The sequence below is a fragment of the Cygnus olor genome, chromosome 5, assembly GCF_009769625.2.
Source record: "Cygnus olor isolate bCygOlo1 chromosome 5, bCygOlo1.pri.v2, whole genome shotgun sequence".
In the NCBI taxonomy this organism is placed as follows: domain Eukaryota; kingdom Metazoa; phylum Chordata; class Aves; order Anseriformes; family Anatidae; genus Cygnus; species Cygnus olor.
In genome coordinates this window covers 11,496,481-11,521,678 of record NC_049173.1, presented here as the reverse complement: position 1 = coordinate 11,521,678, position 25,198 = coordinate 11,496,481, and the positions used below count along the sequence as shown (strand labels likewise).

The window sequence follows — 25,198 nt, the reverse complement described above, 5'->3', positions numbered from 1 at the left end:
TATGCTATTTTATAATAAGAAGCTGCACGATTAAAGGGAATTCTGGGGTGAGATGAGCTAATTCAAATTCCTTTGATTCAGAAAGTTAAATAACTTTGGTTGACAAAGAGATCTGTGTACAATTTCAGGTAACTAAAAGATAAAGCTGTGTAGTCCTGTTGTTCCCTGTTCTTTCCCTCAGCAAGCCTTACTGAATATTGCCTTCTGCAGAAAGAAGTGCTTTGAACCCCTACTCTGGGGGATAAAATTGTACCCTCTCATTAAGGAGCAATGTACTTTACAGGGATTTGTTGCCAGATTCACATCACAGAAGAGAAAACTGTTACCAAGAATGGGATATCCCAAGCACTGCTGGCATGTTCAATCAGCCGGCAAGGCCTATTTTTAGAGTCTTTAGTTTGGAGTACAACCAGAGCATTCCTTCTGTAGTATATCTGTCATGATTGAGTCTTTTTCTGTAGAACATGTTTTCCATTACTTAGTATTGTGTTGTCCCAATGCTGGGAGGAAAAAAAAATCAAATGTTACGTATATTACATCACATGGCTAGTTTGAAATGAATATAAAAGAGCAAGAGTTCCAGCTGGCCATTAACTAGCAGTTCTCTATCTTTACAAACTTTTGGTAGCAAGGCTGCTGGGTGTGGTTTGGTATGCAAAAAAAAAAAATCCAAAACACTTTTTTGGGAGCTTTGTTTTCAGTGTGCTGACTTACATAGGGTTAAAATACTGCAGCACTTCTGACATAAATGTAATAAATATGTACGCTAAATATAAACCCATTTGAAAATCAGCTCCTTTATTTACAGATGTGACAGTGGTATGTTAACACTGAGATGCATAATCCATATGCTCTTGTATTTTTAAAGTGCTGGTAGCATTAGGAGTGTTCAATGCTGAATGTATTACTAGACCAATACCATGGAAAACATAAGCATGGCCAGCTACAGAGAAAAGTTCATATTAGGTCATGTGAAAGTTTGTCTAGGCGCTGATAATGTTTGTTACAGATTTTTTTCCCTGCTTGAATTCAGTTATTTTAATAGCATATTTTTAGTGTGCTTTAAAAATGGCAGTATCCTGTGACTAAAACATTTATTTTTAGATTGAAGAGAAAAATGCCTTACATATACTACCTGTTGGTGTTATTCATTGTACGCTATGATTTTTCTCTCACAAGCTTGTAATCATCTTTATGTGCCTGTGTTTAAATGTAGCTTAATACAGTCAAGTCTAAATAAAGGTGCTCATTATTAGCTGAATGTAAAAGAAAAATGTCGGGTTGCTAATAACCTCTTTGTTGATAGGTGCCATAAAGCTGATCAGCTTGTCCTGTGGAAATCAGCATGTTTGGGCCTGTGACACCAGTGGTGGTGTTTATTTCCGTGTAGGAACCCAGCCTCTTAACCCGAGTTTGATGCTTCCTGCATGGATAATGATTGAGCCACCTATACAGGTAAAATGCTGATTTTAATTCTTTGTAACACAATGGTTTAGCTCTGCGCCTGTGGAAAGGAGTAATTTAACATTCAGGGAAAACAATAGATTTAAATGTGTAGCTTAAACTTCTGTCACACGCGTTCAATTTCAACAGGACTTAACTTCACAAACAAGCAAAACAACAACAAAACGGTCTGTATAATGTGCTCTGAATATGCTGCCTTATCACTCTTAATCATCCCAAGTTCATCTAATGCTTATAAATACCTTTATTTTATTTTATTTTATTTTCAAAAATGATTATTTGTCCTTTTCCCATCCTTAACAAAAAACTTCTATTATAGTAACACAGCAGCTTTATAGGCACGTAGTAGAATGCAGCCTTGAACTGTATACTGAGTACCTACTTGTACAGTAGCCAAGAGGCTAGACTGGCAAACAGCACAAAGCAGAGGGTGTGGGAAGGCTCTGCTCACATGGCATGGTACTGAAGTGCCTCCCTCCCTCTTCCTTTATCCTCGCCCCTGTGAGTCTGGGGTGCTTGCCAGGGTGCTGTGCCTGCATCTAGGGACTTTCCTTATCATCCGGTGGTTAGTCAGCGTGCCGTACAATTGCAGCTCTTCTCCCTTATTCCCAGAATTGGCAAATAAGATAACCGTTCTACCTGCCAGCTGGGAGGAGCAGAGTGGAAAGAAGCCTCCTAAAGTACGCTAGGAGCATATTTTCTGGATATAACGAATGGACAAAATATGTTTCTCCAGTGTCTGGTTTCTCATTTAATCTCCCCTTAAACCTGGGTGCTGCTCTATTACTTTACACATTCCACAGTTCTTTATCATGGCTCGGGACTGCTGTAAAAGAGTTGACCTCTGAGTACTGATTTCATTCTTTGCTCCCTGGCACGAAATCAGTTGAGCTGTCTGCTGATCTAGCATAGTAGCACTAGATGTGTTTGCATACTTGATTTACATTTTACAATGTTACAGAACTATTTCTGAAGATTTTGAAATATGTGGTACTTCTGAAGGGTCATATTAAGAAATAAGAGTCAATCTCTGGCAGTGGAGTTGCAATAGGTGATTTGTTTTTTACATCATTCCCTTTTACTTCTGCTTGCCTCTTAACAGCCAATTATTAGCTCCTCCTGTGAATCTCGGGGGTGTAGCAGCAAACAAGGCCAGGGAAATGAAACTGCAGATTTGCATCTCATCAATTAGCTCAGCACTGGTTAAACTAGTCCTGTGCTGGGAATGTGGTCAATCAGACCTGGAGAAATGGCATCTTGTTTCTGCAGAATTGCAGAACAGGCTGTGATAAATAAGCACTAAATCACCTGAGTGGTGGCTGTCGCAACAAGGGGTAGATTACACTGCTCATTCTTGTGTGCTGTGGAGTGGGTCTTTCTGATGTAATCTGTAAGATAGAAATTTGTCTGCTTATAGGGGGCAGGGCAGCAGGAAGAGGAGGCTGAGGATATGAATGATGATGTCTTTCATGAGGATAGTTTTCTTAAAAAGTGGGGGGGGGGAACATATTCCAGGATGTATTCTGCTTAATTGAGTTTGCCAATAGACAGACAATTAAACTTGTGCTTTATATTCTAACGAAAAATGTATGTAACCAGGAAAATAACCTGAAAGCCTTTCACTACACTGATACCGTTTTGTCTGTACTGAGGGCATTCTCTAATCATCTACAGAGGTTGATCAAACTGCTTGATACAAAGGTGTTTACAAGAAGTCGGGATTTGCTTTGGCTCATTTAGCAGAGACTTCCTTACGTAGAAAGTCTTTAATTGGACAAGGCTGAATACCATGTTACTTCCTATAGCTTACTGCGGAAGCTGGGTGATGTTGCCATCCAAAATGATAACCTCCTGCTACCCGGAGCATTCTCTTTCTGTTATCTTGCCAACTCCTGACATTGCATATCTAATGAGTCAATGTGAAAGGGCAAAAATTCAAACATCACCTGTAGGGATGAAAACTCGTGGGCTACCTGCTCGTTTTGAGACAATTCCAACACCCTGAAACAAGTAACTAAAGTACTGGGGGAGCAACCACCCATGCTTTTCCAAAGGCTGAATGCAAAATAAGAAAACACGTGAACTTTAAAATTACTTCCAGATACTAGCTCAGTGTTTGGATAACAAATATGACACAGGATAGCTGAGAAGTGGAGTGTTTGGTGCTTATTAGTAGCTCCTTACTGTTACCTGTCCCTTAACTGACTTTGATGTACTTCATGCTGCATCACTTTATATTCACAACAACAGAAGTATTGTAAGAAGTATTTGTGAATGGCTCAGTCATTTTCTGTTTGAAGAAGGAAATCAAAATTGTCTTTCACTTGGTTTAAGCACAGAAATACCCTCAAATAACGTAATTTAAAACCAACTATGGATGTTTCATTCCCTAGTAAATGTCAGAGCCAATATGACTTGCGGTATCCCAGATCTCATGACTCGTGAGCAGCTACAGGCTCTGTTTTTACAGTGTCACTTCTTGTTAAAGAAGTGCTATAATTGCACAGCATCGTTGCACAGCTTCACAAAGGTATTCAGAGACAATAGTTTTGTTAGATTTTTAGAATAGACGTTTGGAATATTTTTTTCACTCAGAGGGTGGTGAGGCACTGGCGCAGGCTGCCCAGAGAAGCTGTGGATGCCCCATCCCTGGAGGTGTTCAAGGCCAGGCTGGATGGGGCTTTGGGCAACCTGGGCTGGTGGGAGGTGTCCCTGCCCATGGCAGGGGGTTGGAACTGGGTGATCCTTAAGGTCCCTTCCAACCCAAAACATTTCAGATTAAATCATTGAGTCTCTTTTCTTAATCTACACTGAAACTGTTCTCGTTCGCTGCTTCTCCCTTCATAACTCCTGACTGTACTATTTCTTGATGAAAAAAAGTTGTGTTCTCTGCCCTCCATTGTCTAAAGTGTTGGATAAAATAAAGAAGTAGTTGATATTATCACAATATCGTGAACGGTGCAGCTCATATATGTAGGTGTCTTTTCTGCTTCATCTGTTCTATTCTGTGATCTAAAAATTGAAATTACGTACGTAAGCCACTTTTTGGAAGCTATTTTAAGAGCATTGACAAAGCTGATCAAAACTTGATGAAATGGTTTTCATTCAGGAAATGGAAGGTATTCTTCATTCAGTCCTTAATATACAGCATAAAACTATTATCTGTTGTAGCATGCCTCAATATACATTACATCTAAATACAAAGAATGAGCAAGCAGTGTAACTATTATTTATGTAGATACTACAGAGTATGTGTGTATATATGGGTGTGTGTATATTTATAAAATTGAATGTTTTCTCAATTTTGTAGCCTGAAAAAATAATAACACAAAATTTAATATAGTCAATAAGACTAATTTGGGTTGTTATTGAGTAGAAGTTAATTAAAAATTAAAAATAATTTTCACCTGAAAAATTGCTTTAAAATATGCCTAAAAGTCGAAGGCCTGTTTGAAAGTAATTCTTTCTCCATTTTGTCTCTGATTTTGGGCACCTACTGAAAAAGATGCAGAAGCAAAATCTTATTTTGAGAATAGCTTGCTTCTTACAAGTAATACTTAACATAACAGTGGCCTTAAGAACCACCTAATCAGATTTATATTAAGGGATTTATATATATTTGCTTATCTCTTAGGTAAGCAAAACTTTTATTTAGGGAGAGCTAAAGGAAACAAGGTTGAGAACAACAATTTGTAATGAGTTAGCAATCACCTATTGCTTGCAAACAATCAATCTTACTCTAAGAACAGATCAAACATTTTAATTGTCACTTGTTTAATTGCTTCTCTGTGCTCTTTCGTAACCGGAATTTCTTAGAGCATAGGATCAAAAAAGCTTATTTTATTAAGTCAAGAAGTTTATTTAAATAGCTGTGTAGCTCATCCAAACTGTGGAGAGAGAGGGACTTATTTAAAAAGATGTCCACTCTTTGGCTACTATGTAAACCTTATGTTGATTCTTGGTGTAATTCCTAGGATCAGCAGAAGAGTACTGCTTAATGTAGTTTGCCATAAAATGATCTCTTCCAGTACGGGCACTTCGAGTTGGAGGAATTTTTGATTTACTACTCTTCCCATAAACACCCTTCTAATTGTCTTTTTCTACTTCAAGCTTGATACCACAGCTAAGACAAGATAGCTCCTCCCAAGTTAGGAAGAATTCTGATTATTTTTTGTGTGCAAAAAATAAAAGAACAAAACAAAATTGTGGGTTATTCACACTTTCACTGTCATTCAAAAAAAAAAAAATATGCCCCAAACCTCAAAACTAAGAAGCAACCGTTAAAAATGGCATTTGAAATTTCAGGAATTTCTGTTATTCTGCAAGAATCAGTGCACATTAGATTTAATTTCTTTTTCAATACCTTCCTTTTTCTTAATCTATGTTCAGCGTAAGGAGGTTGGTTGTGCCCTGCAGATGTTGGGTGACTTGTTAGAAATAGTTGCCATGATTCTTTGTTTCCTTTCCTCTCTTTAATTAGAGTTCTGCTTACCTTAGAGTGGAGACTTTTTCTTACGCTGCCATCTGCCTTGCCTTTGCATTTTCCCTATTACTTTTAGGGCCAGTTCTGCGTTAGGTGGTGTACTTAGCGGATGAAGTGATGAGCACATCTTTTTTGGTAGGTACCAAAATCAAAGCTCAACTGTAGGGGGGATTCTTTTTGAAATAATCATTCAAGGATATTTGGAGGATGAGGGACTTTTTCTGTTGAGAATACTGTGTTGTTTTTACTTCAGAATCATCCAGGCTAGTGCTGAAAATACTTGCCATGGAAAAGTCGGTTATTTGTAGTGCATAATCCACTTGACTGCTCTTTTCAAGTCAGATTGTTTTCATGAGCACTAAATAGCTTGCACTACCTACCTGTGGCACAGATGTAACTGATGTGAGTTCTGCTTTGGCGTGATAAGATGTTCAGAAAGTATGTTTTATTAGACTAATTCTATTTAGACTGGGAAGGTAAAATACTCATTCAAACTTCTGGTTATCGGTAGAGCAGACTAGCTGGTCTGTTGTTCCATATATCTTTGCTCATGTAAGGCCTCCTGAAGACATTAGGGGCGAGAGGATTTTCATGGAGGACTACTGTTTTCAAGAAGATGTAAGGAAAACCTGTATTTGGCAGTAGAGTAGCTGTTTCGAGGTGGGTTGTAAATAAGCGTGTGAGATCAGAGCTCCTGCTGCAGTGTATTTTGTTTAGCTGATTCAGAATACCATAATGTTTAACTTGAAACATATACAATTCTTCACAGCCACGTGCCTTTCTTATAGGTTACATAAAAAGTTTTTTAGGTGCTAGAAAAATGCACCTTCAGCATTTTTAGTAAAGTCGTCTCACGCTGATTCCACTGCTCAGTTCAGTGCTTATTACCTTCAGTTTTGTTGCAAGTTAGGAAAACTGTTGCCACTATATTTCACAGTATTTTTCTGCTTTGGAGTTTTAGCCTTCTGGTATTTGTTTTAAGGCACTGCTATCGTCGTGTTCAGAAAAGCGTACATGTAGCCTGTTACATTAGATAGCAATTGTTATCAGTACCAGAAGCCTCCGATCACAAAAAGGGTGCACAAAATGAGATACACCCAGAAAACTGAGTAGACGATTTTTCCATATCCTTTCGAAATATGATCTTAAGGTGGTGCTTTTGCTTTTCAGCAAGATTTAACTTATACTGAAAACAGAAACCATGGGAAGGAGAACCTTTCATTTTCATGCTTTCATTTGTTCAGTACTAGTAACACCCTCAAATCTGGGCTCTTCCAGTGTGGCCGTACTTCTGTTAGCTAATACACAATTTAATTATTTTATAGAGACAGATAATTTCAGTTACTTTATCTACCGTTCTGAAAGCTAAATATATTTCTCAATGTTGAGTCTTGAGAGTTTCAGAATTACTCAAAAATAAAAATGTTCAGGTAATTGTATAAAAAAAAAATCGTTGGTAAAGGATACAGGACTCGATTTAGCAAGCATGTGCCTTGATTTCAGTGGAACTATTCTCATATTTGAAAGCAGTGATATCGTGAAGTATTTATAAATAGAAGACCTTGAAAAGTGATTTTGAGAGGTGGTCTAAGAAATTACTTCTGCTAGTATAAATTGAGTGTTTTTTTGTTTTGTTTCTATGTTTTTTTCATTAAAGCTGCTGTTTGTGAATTCTGGTTAGAGCACTTTTTATTGCTTTTCATGTGACTGAACTTCAGCTTATCTCACTTTAAAATCTGCGGGAGGCTGGATCAGTTTAGTAACCAAGGGCTTGGCTTCTGTGGAGTAATTTGGGCAGCGGAGACAGTTCTGACAGTGAGAGGACTTCAGCAAACCCAAAGTGCACACTGAGTAAGGAGCCGGCCTGGGACAACGGGTGGGCACATCCAACCCTTCTTCCTTGAGTGAGGAGCTTGGGACCCCCTCCATGGTGTGGTGCTGAGCAGCATCCCCCTGTTTGAGCAGAACGGGTGCCAGCAACCAGATCTGGCTAGTGGGCCTTGTGCTCGGTTGCCTTCCCAGGAAGCTGGCTGCTGGGCTGCGGTGTTTCCCCTGCCCTGGTGGCCCGTCCTACAGAGCTGTCACGTAGCCTGGTGCTATCTATCCTTTGCCCTACTGAACCCGCGCCTAATGCAGCCAGGGAGCAGGCAAGGAAGAGGAAGTTGGACTCTGTACTCTTGCAAATGCATCCTCCGCCTGGGAGGCAATGATCTGATTTCTGACCCTCAACCCCCTGCAATACTATTGTTTTTGTCCGGTAGCATAACACGTTTCAGAGCCTTGTGTTTGGGAGCCACACCTCACCTGGGACAGCAATCAGTCTGCAGCTTCGGTGCTGGATGAGTGCTGCTAGATGAGGGAGTAGCAACTGTTATATCCCGAGTGCATCCCCGGTATTTCGGAGGCTTACAGTACACATTTTGAATCCTGACAGATTGTAACTTTCCAGAATGTCACAAGCTCACTCTTTGTTTAAAGAACAAAACAAAACCTCCTACCAGTAAGTTCTTGGGGTTTTGTTTTAATGATCCCCCCCTACACACAAACTCCAGTTATGTAAGTGAATTATATCACTTAAAGGTTATGGGCATTTGTAAAACAACGCAGTATTTCTGTTCCTGTCAGGGGCATGTGGCATTTTCATCAGAAATGTGTTAAATGACATGGAGCAACACTAAGATGCAAAATGGCAGAGAAACCGTGAGTTTGATAACCGTGAGAGTTGTCAAAGCAGAGATGAGGCTGAATTTACAAATGCATTTGTGTTTTTACTGTACAGAAATGTTTTACTTTCCTTGGTAAGGCTTTTAAATTTCAAAACATACAGGCACGCACTTCTCTTAGAATAGAATGCAGGAGAGGGTATTTTACTGATGCTCATTAAACTTGTTTGAAAACAAAACAAAAAACCTGAAATGCCCTGGTTTTCAGAGCCTTGCTTATCAAGGTTTTTATTACCTTGTACTACATTATGTTCTGTTTCATGCAAAGTTATTGCATGTAGTGTTATGTATTTCTATAAAGACATAGTCGTTCTCATCCTAACATTTTAATTTTTTAGTATGCTATTAAAAAAAACACCAAAAACACACACCTGTAGTCTTAATTATAAAATGTTGTGTAGGGCATTATAGGCTGTCTGTAACCTTAGGTGTAAGACAGTGTGACCAGAGGACAGCTGGGCAAACCAACAGACTAGGCTCATGGTTTGAATGGTCTTTGCATTATTGTTATTATTTTAATTGCTTGTAAAGGACAGTTGTTGTGCTACATATTCTGAAAGTATTTTGTGGACCTGCTAGAGCTTCACCACGTTAAATAGTCACATGGATTTGGCATGATCTTTTTTTGGATTCTATGCCATACGTGTGTGTGCAAAATATCGTTTGCATATTCCTATGAGAAAAACACTTGGAATGAAAATTAGGAGTTGACAGAGGTGAGAGGTCAAGAAAACTGCCTGCATGCCTTTTGCCCTTTCTTGGTTGTGCGAGTCATAGACTGGAGGTATCGAGCTAAGGCTCGTGTCTGTGTACTCACTGAAGGCACAAACTGGGGGAAGGAGTCATGTTGTTATTCTAAGGCTTCTGAGGAAAATAAAGCTCCAGTTTTTCAGTCAATAAATAACCTTTCTCTGACAATTCTGTGGCAGCATTACTGAAAAACATGGAGCTTCAAGGAAGACTAAACATAGATTCATAACCTTTCCTGCTCTTGTATGCTGCCTTGAACTTTTCTACGGAGAAAAAAGGGGCACTTGGTTTAGCAAGTTGTTCTGCTCTTCAAAGTCTGAATGCAAAACGTTCTGGTCAGTATTGCTCCTACGTTGCTCATGCTTGGTTGATATCTCCAATGGTGGAAGTGATTTACAACTGCCATACAAATGGAGCTCTGAAAATAATATGCAGCGATCGGGTCTGTATCAAGGAGTCTCTCTAAGCTGCAGTATGTGTTTGTCATGCTAGTTAATAAGGTCTGGGTGTCTGTTAGCCATCAGAACAGTCGGATGAATCTGATCTGCATACGGATAGTGCTCAACAGTGTGGGAAATCGCTCTGATGTGATATTCTTACAGCCTGGCCTGGAGCAGCTGAAGGTATTTCTGTTTTATGAAGGTGAGTAGAGCATTCATACCTTCATGCTGCTTGTAGCCACCAAACCATTATTTAAAAAAAAGAAGTGGGGGGTGGAGGTGGACAGGCTGAGAATGTTCTGTTTAATCTTCCTCACCCTCAATGTTTGCAGCAGAAAAGAGATAGTGGAGGTCTGCTGATACATGGACTCTAATTCTGAAAAGTGACTTGGAAAATGTTCTGATGCATTTTTTGTCTGCATGTGGTTTTTGGCCTTTCTGCCTTGACAAGGAAATGAACCAGTGTGGTTTGGGTTCATCTGTAGCTGAAGCAGTTACAGTAAGGCAAAACTTCAGAGTCCAGGGGTGAAAACTGCATTAGTTTCTACTTTGGATTTTGTTGGATACCATTGTTTAAATAAACAAAGCTCTTGCACTGAAGCATATTTCTCTGTGCTCTGTAGAAGGAATGGAAATGATTTGCATTGAATTATAAAGCTAATGGACAACTTTATAACTCAAATATATTTAGCATAGATGCTATTGAATGATGTCATGTAACAGTTTGTCAGTTAAGTGCTTCTTTCAAGTTTACCGTCAGCATTGTCTTCTGATCAGACAATCGGGTGCTAGCAAACTATTTTTCATTTTCTTTTCTGTATCAGGCAATTAGGGTATTCACAGCTCTTAGCATGCAGTTTTATGTACTGAGAAGTACACTGTGTCTGAGAGCGGTGTCCAAATACTTTTTGAGCTCTGGCAGGCTCGGTGCTGTGACCACTGCCCTGGGGAGCCTGTCCCAGTGCCCGACCACCCTCTGGGTGCAGAACCCTTCCCTAACACCCAGCCTGACCCACCCGTGCCCCAGCTCCATGCCACTTGCTCGGATCCTAATATAGATTTCATGAATGCTGTTAGAAGTTTAACGAGTTAAGAAAAGGCTACTCTGAAATAATTTATTCATTTTCATGGCTATCAGTCTTTGAAATGTTATCAGCAGATTTATAAATTTGCACTGATAGCTCTCCTTATTGCTATAAGAAAACTCTACTTAATCTTTACCTGTAGCTGTAGAGATCTGTTTCTTGTTATATAGGTTATAAAATACTTTAAACATTTTTATGGTAATTAAAACTTAGTGAAAATGAGGGGTATTTGAGATGTTCTCCAGAAGTGGTACATTATGTCAAGAAAACTCTAAATCAGTTTTATCCTGCTGTGATAGCCACATCTTTTTGTTGCAGTTGAGTGCTTTCTGGGTAGCCATCTAATGTGTTTAAAACCTCTGCAACAGGCTCTAAGAATTGCCTGTGCCTGTCTCCCAGCGTCTTGTCACTGCTTTGTTCCAAAAGCTATGGTATATAATCACATCACTAGCTGTCCTGTCAGTCATGTCCTTTACTCTGTTTCACATCAGAAAGCTGCAGCGGAGTGGGGTGTTTTCTGCTAAGAGCACTGGATGCTGCCATCGGTGTCTTGCCTGGATCATTTATAATAAGAGTGAGTAGGAGGATTGTTTCCTTGATGCAAGTTTGTCAGAAAGAACTAAGTAGTCTGAGAAAGGAAAATAAAGCAAAAGTGAAATACCCAGAGAGCCAGGAAAAGTTGAGGAAAGAGGAGCTTGCATTAAAATATATAGAGAGAATTTTTGTCCAAGCTTGTGGAGATCTTAGAACTTGATAATTCAATTTGTTTCTTCGATTTTCTGAAGAATTAAGTAGAGGTAATTGCTTTGATTGTACTTGAACCTGCACTGATATCGGAAGCTATCTAGCTTGTGCATCATGCAACTCCATTTATGCTACCTTCTTGGGGTATTTTGTTTGCTTGTTCTTAGCTTCCACTACCTATAATTCTGTAGTGATGCACAGGCTTAGCTGCTAGGTGTGAGCACTCGGTAAGTCTTTCTGGATGGAAATATTCCTCCAGTTGTTTCTAGGCAAATGATAGAGGAAGAGGAACGATTTCCTGACATGGAAAGTGGAGAGCAAGGTGCACAGATCCCAACAGGTCAGTAAGAAGGAGGAGACCTTTTCTGAAGGACTGTAGTTGTAACCTGAGGTATGTTGCAGACCTAGAGCATAGCAGTTCATGGTGTGAAGGAGATGAGGAAAGAAAGGCAGAAAGTCCCTAAATCTGAGGAAGAGATGGCTATGGTAGAGTAACATTGTGGGAAGGAGGAGATAAATGGATTAAAAAAAGAAAAAAAGCCAAGATCTCCTGCTGCGTGCAGTAACTCAGTCTGCACAAGCTGTTAATTGCAGCTCCCTTGAAAGCACAAGTATGGAGAGGGATGTGATGAAGAAAGGGGTCCGGGAGTGAGAGTAACTTTGGGTGGAAGAGGGTGGCAAGACAGAGGGATGTGTTGTGTGGGTTATCTTTTTTGTCTCTTCAAGACAAATTGCGTCTTCCTGTAAGTGTTCAACCTGCAGCCATTGTCAGTTTACTGTCAGCAGAGGTGAAAACACTTCCTCGAGGCTCAGCCAGCGTCAAGCTCCCAACAAAGTGCAAGTACCTGATGAGAGCACAAACAGGAGAAGACAGTCTGTCAAAGGTCTTACCACCTAAATAGGCAGGATTGATTTGGAGCTGCAAGTTGAACTTGGTTATAACTGGATCAGACCCAGATCAGATGTTAGCATGAGAACTTTCGAAGCAAAACCAAAGCAGGTAACTGTTATGTACACAGGAGGCCTATCTGGTGCTGGGTTGTGCACTCGTGTGTGTAGTGATTATGGTCCTGTATTCCTAGGTTTATACATACAAAGAGCTGCTTGTTCTTGTATTTATCACACTGGATATTCGGCTTATGTCTGTGAGATTATTGCAAGAAATGCAGTGCTTCTGCCAGATGATGACATATTTCCGGGCATCTTACTGTCGTCTTCATTGCAACTTTTATTAGGCTGATGTGGAGAAAAATCCCTTTTTTCTTCTTATCTACATTTTATTTAAAGTATGTGGTTTTTTGTTTGTTTCTTTTGTATGTGGTTTTCTTTTTTTTAGGATATTTGCATACACTAAACCTGTTGGCTGATATATTTTGCTACAAAGTCATGACCTTTATGATGTATGTAAAATGCTGTGGTCAGTAACACTGATTTGGGATAGTAGTTAAGGCAAATCTCCATAGGAGCAGATAGAGTAAGGACTTCCCTGGGAACAGAATGGGAAATGTATTTCTCTTGGGCTCACCATGGTCATATTCCTATAGAATGGAGTACGGGGGAGAGGGCGGATCACCGTATCACTGCAAACGATGGGATATTCAGACCTTAAAAATGTGCAGCTTATGTATATTTAGGAGTACAGGAGATATTTAGTTATGGTAGGAAAACTTTCAGGAAAGCAATAGGAAAATAACCCTCTTCCTGCATTTCTGCGGATTAGTTCTCTCTTTAACTTGCAATCAAAACTGTATTTGATTGGGATAACAGTGTTTGAGCAGAAACAAGTATTATTAAACTCGGATGTTGAACATCAAATATGAATATCAGTAACTTCAGCTGACATTCACTCACGTTCCTTTTCTATTTAGGAAGGGATTGACTTTTTTGAAAACTGGGTAATTTATACAATGACAAATAAAAAGTTAGATTTCTTTCTGTCCTTAGTCTCTGGTGAATATTTTACAACTTTTTTGTGTGTACTTCTGTGAGGAGCAAGTGTCTGTATTTAAAGATACAGTGGTACAAAGATTAAATACTGTATTTAATTTTTATAGCCAGTAGGAGTCAACTTGGTCAGCATTCATTCGAGTCCAAATGATCAGATGTTGTGGGCAATTGATAGCAAATGGAACGTCCACGTACGAGTGGGAATCACAGAAGAAATGCCTGTAGGCACTGACTGGGAGCATGTACCAGGTAAAAACTAATATGTTAATTCCTTGTGCTTCCTGCCATTTTCTGTGATTTTTTTTCCCTTTTGTTTTTCAGTTTGATAGCAATGCTGAAATCAGATATTTTTCTCAGTAACCTAATTTACTTATTTATAGAAACTCGGTAAAGTATTTGGTTAGGGTTGTCTTTTAAAGAGGACCTTGGTTTCACTTAAAAACGCTATGTAGTTAACTGAAGAGAAGTCTGGTTTTCAGATGAACTTCCACTGTGTGTGTTATTTCAGGCTCTTGCCAATGAATTAATGAACGGTACAGTTACCTTTCAGTTAGGATTAAAGCAATGTTCCTAAGCAATAGGAGACTACTATGCTTTGGGAAGTTTTGTATTTAAATGTGATACAATACAGGGTTCCTGTCTGGATGTGGCTAAAAAAAAAAAATCTAATGTGATTTTGCACATCTTTCTATTAATTCTGTGTACTGGATGCATTCTAGATTAAGTAATTACATTTTCATTTTGCCTATAAGTAAAATTAAATTTTAATTGTTTCTTTTTAAATAGCAGTGTATTGATGCTGTCTGCTTTTTAAAGATATTTCACTGCAGAAGTGCATGGCACTTCAGTTGCAGAGGATCTGCTTTCTTTTGAAGAGGAAGAAAAATGTTCACCATGTCTATAATATTAACCATTTTTAGGCAAACTAAGATTAATAACTGTAAGATTATTCCCCATCTGTTAGTGAAATACAGTGGGAGCTCAGAAATAGGTTTGTGAAGATCCTCAGTTGGTTGTTGCTTGTGGCTATGGCTACACAACAAAGTGTATCCACAGTGATGTTATTACAGTCAATCGTTGCAATGACTACAAAGTCTGCAATTAAAAAGCCTGTTTGTTTACAACTGCTCCATGTGATGCAAGTGGCCTGCATTGTTATCTTCTGCTTATATAGGGCAAGAAGCTCAGAATCTAATAGCGTCTACTTTGTTCTCCTCCCTTAAAGTCTGTGTAAGGAAAAATGTAGTCCTAAATTGTCGTCTCGCCAATTCTTTCTTAGCCTCTAGGAAAACTAGGTATTTCATTGTGCCTTCTATAATTGAGTTCTTCTCTAGTATTAATATCAGAATATATAAAAATATTATAGTCTCGCTGTCTTCTTTTAAGCTTTACTGCAAGTGTATTTACTACATAAGAAAGCCTGTGATTATTGCCTCCTCATGTCCAATTATCTTTAGGTTTGCAGGCATGTCAGCTGGCTATAAGTACAAGGACTGTTTGGGCGCGCTGTCCAAATGGAGATGTAGCTCGTCGATATGGCATTACTGACAAGAATCCAGCAGGAGACTACTGGAAGAAGATTCCTGGAAATGTCTCACGTTTAACAGGCAAGTTGGTTCTGCGTGATAATCCAGAACATTTTGATTTCTGCTGACTTCTGCCTGCTGGTGCTCAAACTGATCATTAGCAGGGAGAGCTATGTAATCTAAATGCTTTGTGGACAGTCGGTTTCACCAAGGTGCTTTTATCACATTAGTAAAAACCTTCTCTGTGTACAATTAGAAAAAATAAATTCAAATGTTATTTATTTACTGTTTATTATTGGAGCCTACTGCCTTCATTAAAAGATGGATAATTTATGCTTTGCAGTGACCCCTCTAGATGAACTGTGGGCAATCAGCACTTCAGGATCCCTTCTCCAGCGCCTCACTAAGACCTTTAGCCATTCCCATAATTTGCAGAAAAATAATGATACTTCTGTTCTGCTTCATCCTGATGATTTTGAAGATGAATGGGAAGTGATATGAAGTCTTTCAAGCTTATGAAGCAGTGAAAAAAACCAGAAGGACATACAGAATTACTGTAATGTATGTACAGAATGTTGGATCTAAAAAGCCACTCATATTGGACCTGTGATATTAGCACTTTTGTATTTAAAAAACTGACGTGTTAAATAGCCCCCAAGCTGTGAGTTCTGATGTTTGTTCCAGTATCTCTTGGGAGACTCTTTAGGCGTGGCATACTGCAATTGTTATACCGTACTACTGTAGCAGCTCCTTTGGAAACATAATTCTTTAACTTATTCTGATTAGCAATGAAAGTGACTATTTCACAACAGCATGCACACTAATACGTGTACTTATTTTGAGAAGGAATTCTGTTGCATTAAATATTTCTCTACAGCAGAAACATTACATTTTTCTCAATTTCTTCTTGTACTTGGAACTCCAAACTTATGGGAACGCTCTCCAACTATTGTATATATTTAGAATAATTTTTTCCTTGCAGCATGGAAGAAAATATGTTGAAGTATTTCTTATTGAGATCTCAGAACATCGTGATTCCACAGCATTGGTGTTGAAATGAGCTTAGTTTGGTCCGTTTCCATATAAATATCTGCTGCAAGGCTGTACTAACCTTCCATGTCTACAAATTCTGTTTCAAACTTGGCTTCAATCACAAGTGAGAAGTTTGGATTACATCTAATATCAGGGGAACTTTTGCTCATTTCACGCAGCCATCAGGAAGCTGACAGTTTTGGTGGGGGTAAGTCCCACTTCGGAATAGGAAGAAGTTGCATGTTGGGTTTGTAGTACAATGCAGGAATGTACAAGGCAGCTTTCATAATACCTGTTATGCTATATTTGTGCCTGCAGCCAGTGCTTTAACATTTGGACTCAAATTGTTTTGAGTACCAAACATAGATATATTAAAGGCAAAATGATAATTGATAGAATTACCTGTATATCCCATTAAAAATTGTGATATTGTGAGAAAATACTTAACAATATTGTGATTTTTAGCTATGTTAGCTAAATTTGAAGTGTCTTATACTTAACAGATGTTGCAGCAGAGGTATGTGATGAACTGGGAAGTAACCTAAGTTAATCATTGCAGTTTATTTTCTTTAAACTCTAAATCTTTTTTGAAAGATACCTCATCTTTTTTAAGCAATAGAACTATGGATCAGAGAACTTTAGTTCAGTATGTAGGCGGAGGAGTTATTTTGTGTTCGTTCTAAACTTATAAACCATCAGAATGTTTAAGCAGCTGCTAACCAATACTGTAAATGAGCCAGCTTCAGAAAAGGCCAGGTGTTGAACAGTGGGGATGTTTCTGTTTTGAGAACTTAACCAATACATACAGAAAAGGATGTGTTTTCTTTTTAACCTCTGTTCTCTTTCAGAATAATTCATGCATGTACTGCACTAAACTTGGAACAAACGTGGTGCAAGGTGAGAATGTAGATCTGTGGAGAGAGAACCAAGTTATGTCACTTTTCTTTTGTTATTATTATTTTTAGTACCACTTGTGATACTGGCTGTCAGTTCTCAGTCTGTTCTTTCAGTCTTGCAGGGAGGACAGCTTTGTTTCCCTTTTACAGATGATGTTTGCTTCATTGCTAGCTCATCCGTATATGGAAAATACCCCCAGAGGGTTTTTTTAGCCTGTCTGGCAGTGGATTGTAATGGAATCTGCTCACAAAGTAACGCGGTTTGTTTTATGCAAGCATAGCTTGGTATCTTGAGGACCCCAAAGAAGCTGAAACTCAGCTTAAAAGTATCTTTTGGCAGCTCCTGAATCAACCACTTTGGAGAAGGGATCCGAGTACTTCTCTGCACCCTACCAAGCACCGGATGCTCAAGTACAGTGGCATTATTTAATAGTGACACTTTTGTATTACATTTTTCAAAGTCATCTTAGTAATGGCTTGAGCTTGCTAGTTGTTTGTTTACTGTATGATACTGTACCTTGCTATGGTCGTTAATATTAAATTGGTGTCGAGCTCTTCTCAGACTACTTTTTAGGGTAGTTTTAATAAAACTAGGATTTTTTTATTTTATTTCTGTATTTAGGTTTTTGTTTGTGCTTTGAGACAAGTGCAATAAACTAGATTTTTAAGAAATAAATTACTGTGGTAAGACTCATCTGTTGTATGATTCACAAGAGTTCTGTTTGTCTGGAAATTGTCTTGTGCTGAAGACAAACATGCTTATGAAACCCTTATCTTACTATTACCCCAGGTAATATGGTAATGGCAGTGTAAGGACCTGGATACTGGAAGGTATATTGCATATATTTCTTAGCTGATAGGTGTGTCAAACCAGCAAAATGAGCGTCTTCCAAGCAAAGAGAATTAAACACTTAGCATATTAAGCTTATTGCCTCCATATTGAGATGGTCTTTCTATAACAGAAGTAAACAAAGTTTCTTTCTGTATACACTGTACAAAAATTGCACTTGCGTGTTAAATATTTCAGCCTTGGGTGAAGAATATGCATGTGTGATCACAGGTAGGAAATGTTCAGGCTGAAAATAGGTGATCGTGCCACGTGCTGTAACTGCACCCTGCTTTGTGTTTTAAAATATCTGAGCCCATCAGAAGACTTCCTGTGTTTCTGGACTGGAACTGTAACAGCTTCTGAGGCGTAATAAGCACCATTGCCTTCACTTCCCACATGGGCAGACTGTTTCCTGACGGAGCTGTGACCTGTGTAACTTCACGCAGGAAGGCATAGCCACGATTAATGACAATTCAGGCACTTAAACCCACTTCCAACCATGGGAATCCTGCTCAGATTCAGATTGCAATGTCTTCGCTAGTCATGTTGACAAACTTGTTCAGCTGCCTCTGTTGGTTCCTGCAGGGAAATTCTGGTCTCCTTACAGCATCAGCCTGTTCTGTTATACAAGAGTGATCCTTATGTCACCGGACGGATGGCAGTTCAGATGCCTGAGTTGAGTTGTTGTGAAACACCCATCTAGATATCTAAGTAACTCTGGTTTTTCTGTGTTGCAGCAATAAAAAGGAATGGAAAATGTTGAATGGTACAAAAAAAGTCTTCCACTAACAAGTGTCAAAATACTTTAATTGCTTAAGTAAGATAGTAAAGTTGCTGTTAGGAAATGCTGTTACTGCTAAGAAAATGATGATGAGAATTCCTAATTGTGGACTTCGGCCATTGTCTAAACATAGATTTATTATACAGGAACTAAGAATTTGGAAAAAATATTTAAATCTGCATTAAGAGCATCTTTGGTGCGATGTACAAGAAACCCACTTCCCTATGCACATGGCCATCAGAAGATCTGAACCCCTTAACTCTTCTGCATTGCTTTCTTGATGAGTCTCAAAGCACTTGTGGCTTATTTCAGACTAGCAGGGCATTCTGCCTTGTCTTTCTGCTTCTCTCATGAAAGTCCCTTCAATGCCTGAGCTGTTGGTATGAGTTCTGGATAAATTTTAAGGAACAACCTCAGAGAAATTTTCAATAAATGATGTTCTGGGTGTGAGGGACTGCAATTCAATTGCCTGTGTGTCTGTGGCTGTGCCTTGTTGAGTAGCCATTACAAAAGCATAAATCATCCGTGAAGATACTCAGATCTACTCATTACTGTGGTGAAAATCTCTGGTCTTTAGTTTTTACATTAACCAGCCCTGCCCGCATCCTAACCCTACCTGTAGGAGTAGAGAGATAAGATCTTAATTAAAGACTTCTAGCTGTAGAATGCGAGGCGTGGGTTTTATTCCTCTCACAGCCTTCCAGAAAAGAAAAGTTGCGTGTATCATGGTGGCAGGTAGCCAGCAAAGAAAGCTGGTGTATCCCTTGCCAAACAAAGTAGCTCGCTCTGGTTGTTTGGTAATGAGTTACTCTAATTAAAAATAACCACCTCACTATCGCTTCTGCAGAAGAGAATTTGTAATTTAAAGACTGGATTTTAATTAGCGGAAAGTGAAAGCTGAGCTGCAGTCATCTTCTATGAATTATTATACCCAGAGCTGTGCTGATAACAACTACGATATCTAGATAAACAAAAGTCCCTTTAGATTGCTGAATGGTGATATCTAGGTTCATCACAGAAATAACTATGGATTTCTCATTGCTTGACATCGAGATAGGAAGTGAGGTTTTGGGTTCAATTCAGGAAGATCTGTAGATAAGACTGGCTGGTAGCACACTGGAAGCTAGGTGAAATTACCCTTATGATTTGTTTGGTCTTTATCTGACTCAAAGTCTATGTGCATAGATCTAACGAAGTTGTTATGTTAGCCATAAAGTTAAATCCTGCTTGATGCTGGTGGGGGAAGAAACGAGCAGTAGAAGCAGCGAAGATCTGTTTGAGAAACTTGATGTTCCTATGAAACGTGGACTTATCAATTATATATTTAATTCATTTCTGTTTTCTAAAAGCTAACGCAATGATAATAAAACACCAAAAATATTAAATCCCTCAAAATGAAAAAAAATGCCCTATCTTTGGCCCTCGAAAATGACTAAAATATGCTGATTTTTGTAGCCTGTGATTGCCTGAGGCACCGAGTAATGCACGGCTGAATAGCGCTGAATGAAACTGTAGTTATGGATGAATCTTTCAAATATTGTTCACTGTTTTCTCTCCATTATAGAAGTAATCTGTGATTTATTTTTTTTAATACATCTTCCTCATAACCTCAGTTGAGATTCACTTATTGTAGATACAGCTGAAGGAAGAAGGCCTAAATTTATAGCACTTGTCCTTTAAAATTGCATATACAGAGAAAATAGGCTAAATGATGAGTACAGAATTAGATTAACACCATGTATTTACTATCTTGATTTTGCAGAAGTTGACGGCATGCTTCATTTGCGTATTGTAGACCTGTAGTCTAATGAGTGTGGTGAGTCTTCGCCAGGAGAACGCTCTGTTATTATACAAGTGCATAGATATCTTGTCTATAGAATGGAGAAATGGTATAGATGTTATTACGTCTGTTAAAACAGGAATACACAGTAGATGACTCCTACTTGAAAAATACATTGCTGTATTTTGCCTGGCCATGTGCTGGGTGAATTTAGCAAAGCTCATCTGAGTCAGATGAAAAATCGAGCTAATTGAAACTGTCTCAGAAAAAAAAAACCGATTGGGAGGAAAGTTCCAGGGAAGCGCCCAGCAGACTGCCTGGCGCATATGCCTGGCTGAGCAGCAGGGGGGTGTTTAAAAAAAAAAAAAAAAAGGAATCTGTTTGGGCTGGAGGTGAGGGGTAGAATGCAAGTGCCAGCAAGAAACCCCCCAGTCCCTGCTTGCTGGGGACCAGCCAGCCAGCTGATCGCGGGAAGGGCAAAGTAAGTCGGGTAATTGCTAGGACGGCTGAGATTTTATTTGCTCAGCTCCCACGCTTGTCTCGCTAAATCTGTTCTCTGCCTCGACAGATGGGCCGTAGTCTGCTCCCTCTGAGCTGCACCCAGCGCTCCGAATTGCGAGTAAGGAGCACGTGAACGAGCGGATCTGCACCTCCTTCCACCGTGCTGTGGTGAAAGTCAATTATTTTAAGGAGAGCACGGTAAATGATCGGTGTAATGCTTTGAAATAACAGGTTTAGCACTGTTAGTTCGCATTACAATTACTGTAATAATAATGCCAACCTTGTTAAATATTAACATTGGTGCCATAGGTACTTGTGTAGGAGATCTGTCTGTCTTCGGTTCTAATTAGCTGGTTAACAAAGTACTGTCAGCATGGGCTGGGCGTTTAAAAGAACAAAAGAAATCTGAAATGTGTGTTTGTACTAGGAACAGATAAATTGAATCCTGTTAGTCTCAAGGCCTGCTGACTTCCTTTCATCCTGTTCTTTGCCTGGTGGAGCGATCTTTCTCCTGTCCTTCCATTGCAGCTGTGTGGTGAGATGGTGCCCATACAAAGCATTGCTGGGAGGAGAGCACAGGGCTCTGTAGCGGCTGTTCTGAGTGTTTTGTGTCACCTTTTCTTCCTCCCCATCTTGCTGTTTTTAATTGCTGTATGACAGGAGCTGAGGTCCAGGAAGGCAGCAAAGCTGTTCCTTCAACTTAAGCTCTACTATCTTGTCTAAATTGAGGTTAAAGCCAGCAGTGCTTGTGTTACCTTTGACCTGATACGCCCTTGTCTGTAGCCCTTTGCAGCATGTTTTTCACCATTGCTGGCTGCTTGCAATGTGGTAACTTCTTAAACCTGATTTTAATAAAAGACTTTCAAGATGGAAGGTGACAGATTTTTTTTTTTTTTTTTTTTTAAGGGTAAGAGATACCATATCTTGCCAGATGAGTTTTCAAAGCATGCTGAGCAAGGTGAGCTCAGCTTTCACTTAAAAGGCCATGCTTCATTCAATCCCTGAGTTTTGCAATCAGACATCTAGTGATTTTTCAAAGCCAGTTTTAGGAGCAGGCTGGCATCTGTCTTACTGTTAGGTTCAGAGACCTAAAGAGGAATATTGTCTGTGCAGAACTATACTTGCTAAGAGCTATCTCAGTCTCTCCTGTAGCGTATTTGTTCCGGACAACACAGACAGACTTAAAGCCTACATATAGTTCCCTACTCTGCATTTTGCCAGCTGCCATGGTGAGTCTTTTGCAGATCTCAGCAAAAATGTATATTTTCTTAGATTTGGGTCTAAGGTTTCTTGCTTTTAGATCTAGGGTCCTTGATAAAATTCCTGAACTCAGCCAAGGTGGAGCATGTCAGCGTAACACAGACATAAATCGCATCCTAGTTCATATGGCACAAATAAAACTTTCTTCATGCTAAATTTCACAAAAATTCATGCAGTTTTTCATTTTAAAAGTCAACATTGTGGGGAGTAGTACAGCTTTTGTTGTATCGAGGACCCTAATGGGTCACAGTGACATTCAGCTTGAGCTGGTTATTTTCGAAATCCAGAGTCTAAGGGACTGAGCTATTAGAGGTGTCTCTGATTGTGTACCCAGGTGATTTGCATATCATTATCTTATTTGCTTCCTGCATTCAAGATTCTCATCTTTCGTTACTGATCTCTGTTATTTTAGCAGTACCAACTTGTACAGAGTGAATAAATTTAAAATAGTGATTTCCAAAACTCTTGTGTGAATTGACCACTCAATTGTCGCCACTAAAACTTTCCTCCAGATTTTTCTGTGCTTTTTCCATCAGGCTTCTAATAAAAGCAGAGAAGTAACACACTTCTGTAAAGCAAATATGGACCACTTGGCAGTGCCCGATGGAACATCATATGAGAATCACTGTTCAGAAACACTGCTGCAGTAGAAGTTTGTACATATTTATTCTTTTAGGGAAGGCAAGTGTAACCTGACAACTATGAAAATGAATTTGTTTTGTTTATTAGTGCTGGTATCACTGGACTGAGTTTAACTCTTCCCAACAGCAGATTTACAGTGTCTCACATGAGTTATCATGATAAGCTCAAGAAATACTGGTGACAAGTAAAACCATACGGTGGTGACTGGAAAAATAAACAATCTTTTGACTAAGAAGGCCAAGTGTGATGATGGTTTTTATTAGTGTCAAAGCACAGCCAGACAAGTAGGGAATGTTGGAACGCTTGTCTTTCATGTTTAGTCCTATATACATCTATGGCAAAGCTCTCACTACAATTGTTGTGGATGTGGCTTCAGGAATGTTATTAGTAGGATCTAAGGCTTCATCATAAGATGCCTCCAGAGGCAATTTTGCTTTTGTCCAGCCAACTAAGGGATGTTTTTGGAAGCCATCCCAGGCAAGTGATTTTGCAAAATAAATGCATCTACTTTGAAGTGATAGCCAGGTACCAAGTGTATGAGTCGCTGCCAAGGAAAACAAAAATGTTGACATGGGTGACACTTGGGGAAGGAACCATCTTTTTCTTTCCTTTGTATCCTGGTGTCTCTGATATAGTCCAGATAAGCAAGAACTATCCTTGGAAGCCACTCCGTGCCAGTGGTTGGGGAGCAGAAATGTGTATATTCAAAAGGCAGACAAGTCACAGGGGAGCTGTGTAGTAGGTTTTATATAGTTTGCAGTTTGGGTCCTGGGTGAAGCTCTTGCACATTGCAATAGTGCTGAGATAGTCTCTTTTCCCTCTGATACTGATGTGTTTGCATCTAGGTGACTACAAACAGCTGGAAGCACCTGAATTTCAGAAAAGATGTTCTGAGAAAGCCACTGTTAATAATGAACTGAGCAGAGAGAATGCCTTGTGGAGGAAAAGCAAACAAACGAACAAAACCCACAAATAAATCCGAGCCTTTGAAGAACACCTAGCAATCCACAGTTGCTACAGTGAGTAGAGGTGATACAATTGTTTCAGGAGATGCTAAAGAGAATAATTCCGACCTGTGGAAGAAGAATGAGCAAAGGGGAATCGGGCTTAGTGGCAGGAAACATTTCCTCACAATAAAGCTTACTAGGCTGCGCTGTTGTCTTTGGTAGGAAGTGGTGGCAGTCCCATTCTGTGAGGCATTTAACACCGGATAAAGGGAACAATCCCTGTAATGATATCAAGGGGTGAGAACATCGATCACAGATCAGAGCCATTTGATCTTTTCTTGCTTTGCTTGATTTCTTTGTGTAAGTGGTGTCAGCTTGTTTTCACGTCTAAGTACTCGTGCTGTTTGGTTTGGTTTGGTAGATGTGAATGGTGTTAGCAGAAAGTCAGGGCGTTTGAAGCACGTGCCTCTCACAATGGTGTCAGCTGGTGCTGCAGACACTCAGCGTGTCTGTAAATCAGCCCTCCAACTATTTCAGCCTCTATGTAAGAACAGCTAGGGCTGATTGATGTGAAAAAAGCCGGTGTGAAAACACTGCTCTTTGTGGTAGGAGGGGCATGAAAGCAACCACTGGCTAGCAGTGTGCATAACATAACCCTGTAATGCTTGTCATGTACCTGGGGGATTGTTTGCTTTGGTTGTTTTTATTTTCCAAATCAGTGTGTCAAGAGCATAATATAAGAGGGGTTTATTTGACCTCTGGTGATTTGGCATTAGAACCATATGACAAATTTATAATAGGAAAGTGGGTAACTTCGGTAGTAAATCTGTTTTCTCAGTCTGTAGATGCTGGTTTCTATAATCTTTCTCCCCAGAGGTGATCCCTCCACAAGTGGATGCTCACATTTAGCATCAGACTTTGTCTTCATCAGGCCTGAGCTGTGTTGTTACTTTTTTATTTTTTACCTTGTAATTCGCATCAAAGTGAGCCATCACGTGTTGTTCTCTGTGTTTTCCTTTGGTAGCAGCAGTGCTCTTGAAGCGATGGTCAGCAGACAACTTGCCTTTACCTGTAGGCAGGTGAAGAAGGAGAGCAGGCAAACAGAAAACGGAAGTTGAAGGTTTGCTGCTGGCAGACTTACTGTGCTTGGGAGTGGCTTCCAAACACTGCTCAGAAAGGAGTAACCCATGGTGGTGAGAGAGGGTGGTGTGATCCTCATTAACCAGAAGTTCATCAGAGTGTCAAGCTTGCAGTTTAACAATAAGGGTGTGGGCTTGAGAACAGCCTGGTCATTAGGACAAGTACATCCTTCAGTAATAGCAAGAAAGCAATAAGGAATTATGTTTTCCCATTGCAGAGATCAGGAAA

General features: G+C 39.4%; 1 protein-coding gene across 2 annotated transcripts in view; it reads left to right on the top strand.

Moving 5' to 3' along the window:
• Positions 1-17,759, top strand: part of TECPR2 (tectonin beta-propeller repeat containing 2) — a 43,766-nt gene extending 26,007 nt beyond the window's left edge. For both annotated transcript variants that reach the window (XM_040559989.1, XM_040559988.1), the window contains exons 18-21: positions 1,307-1,455; positions 13,744-13,885; positions 15,094-15,243; positions 15,506-17,759. In XM_040559989.1, the coding sequence (XP_040415923.1) occupies positions 1,307-1,455; positions 13,744-13,885; positions 15,094-15,243; positions 15,506-15,663 (599 nt within the window). In that variant the 3' untranslated portion in view covers positions 15,664-17,759. The remainder of the gene's footprint in view (positions 1-1,306; positions 1,456-13,743; positions 13,886-15,093; positions 15,244-15,505) is intronic.
• The last annotated feature ends 7,439 nt before the right edge of the window (positions 17,760-25,198 follow it).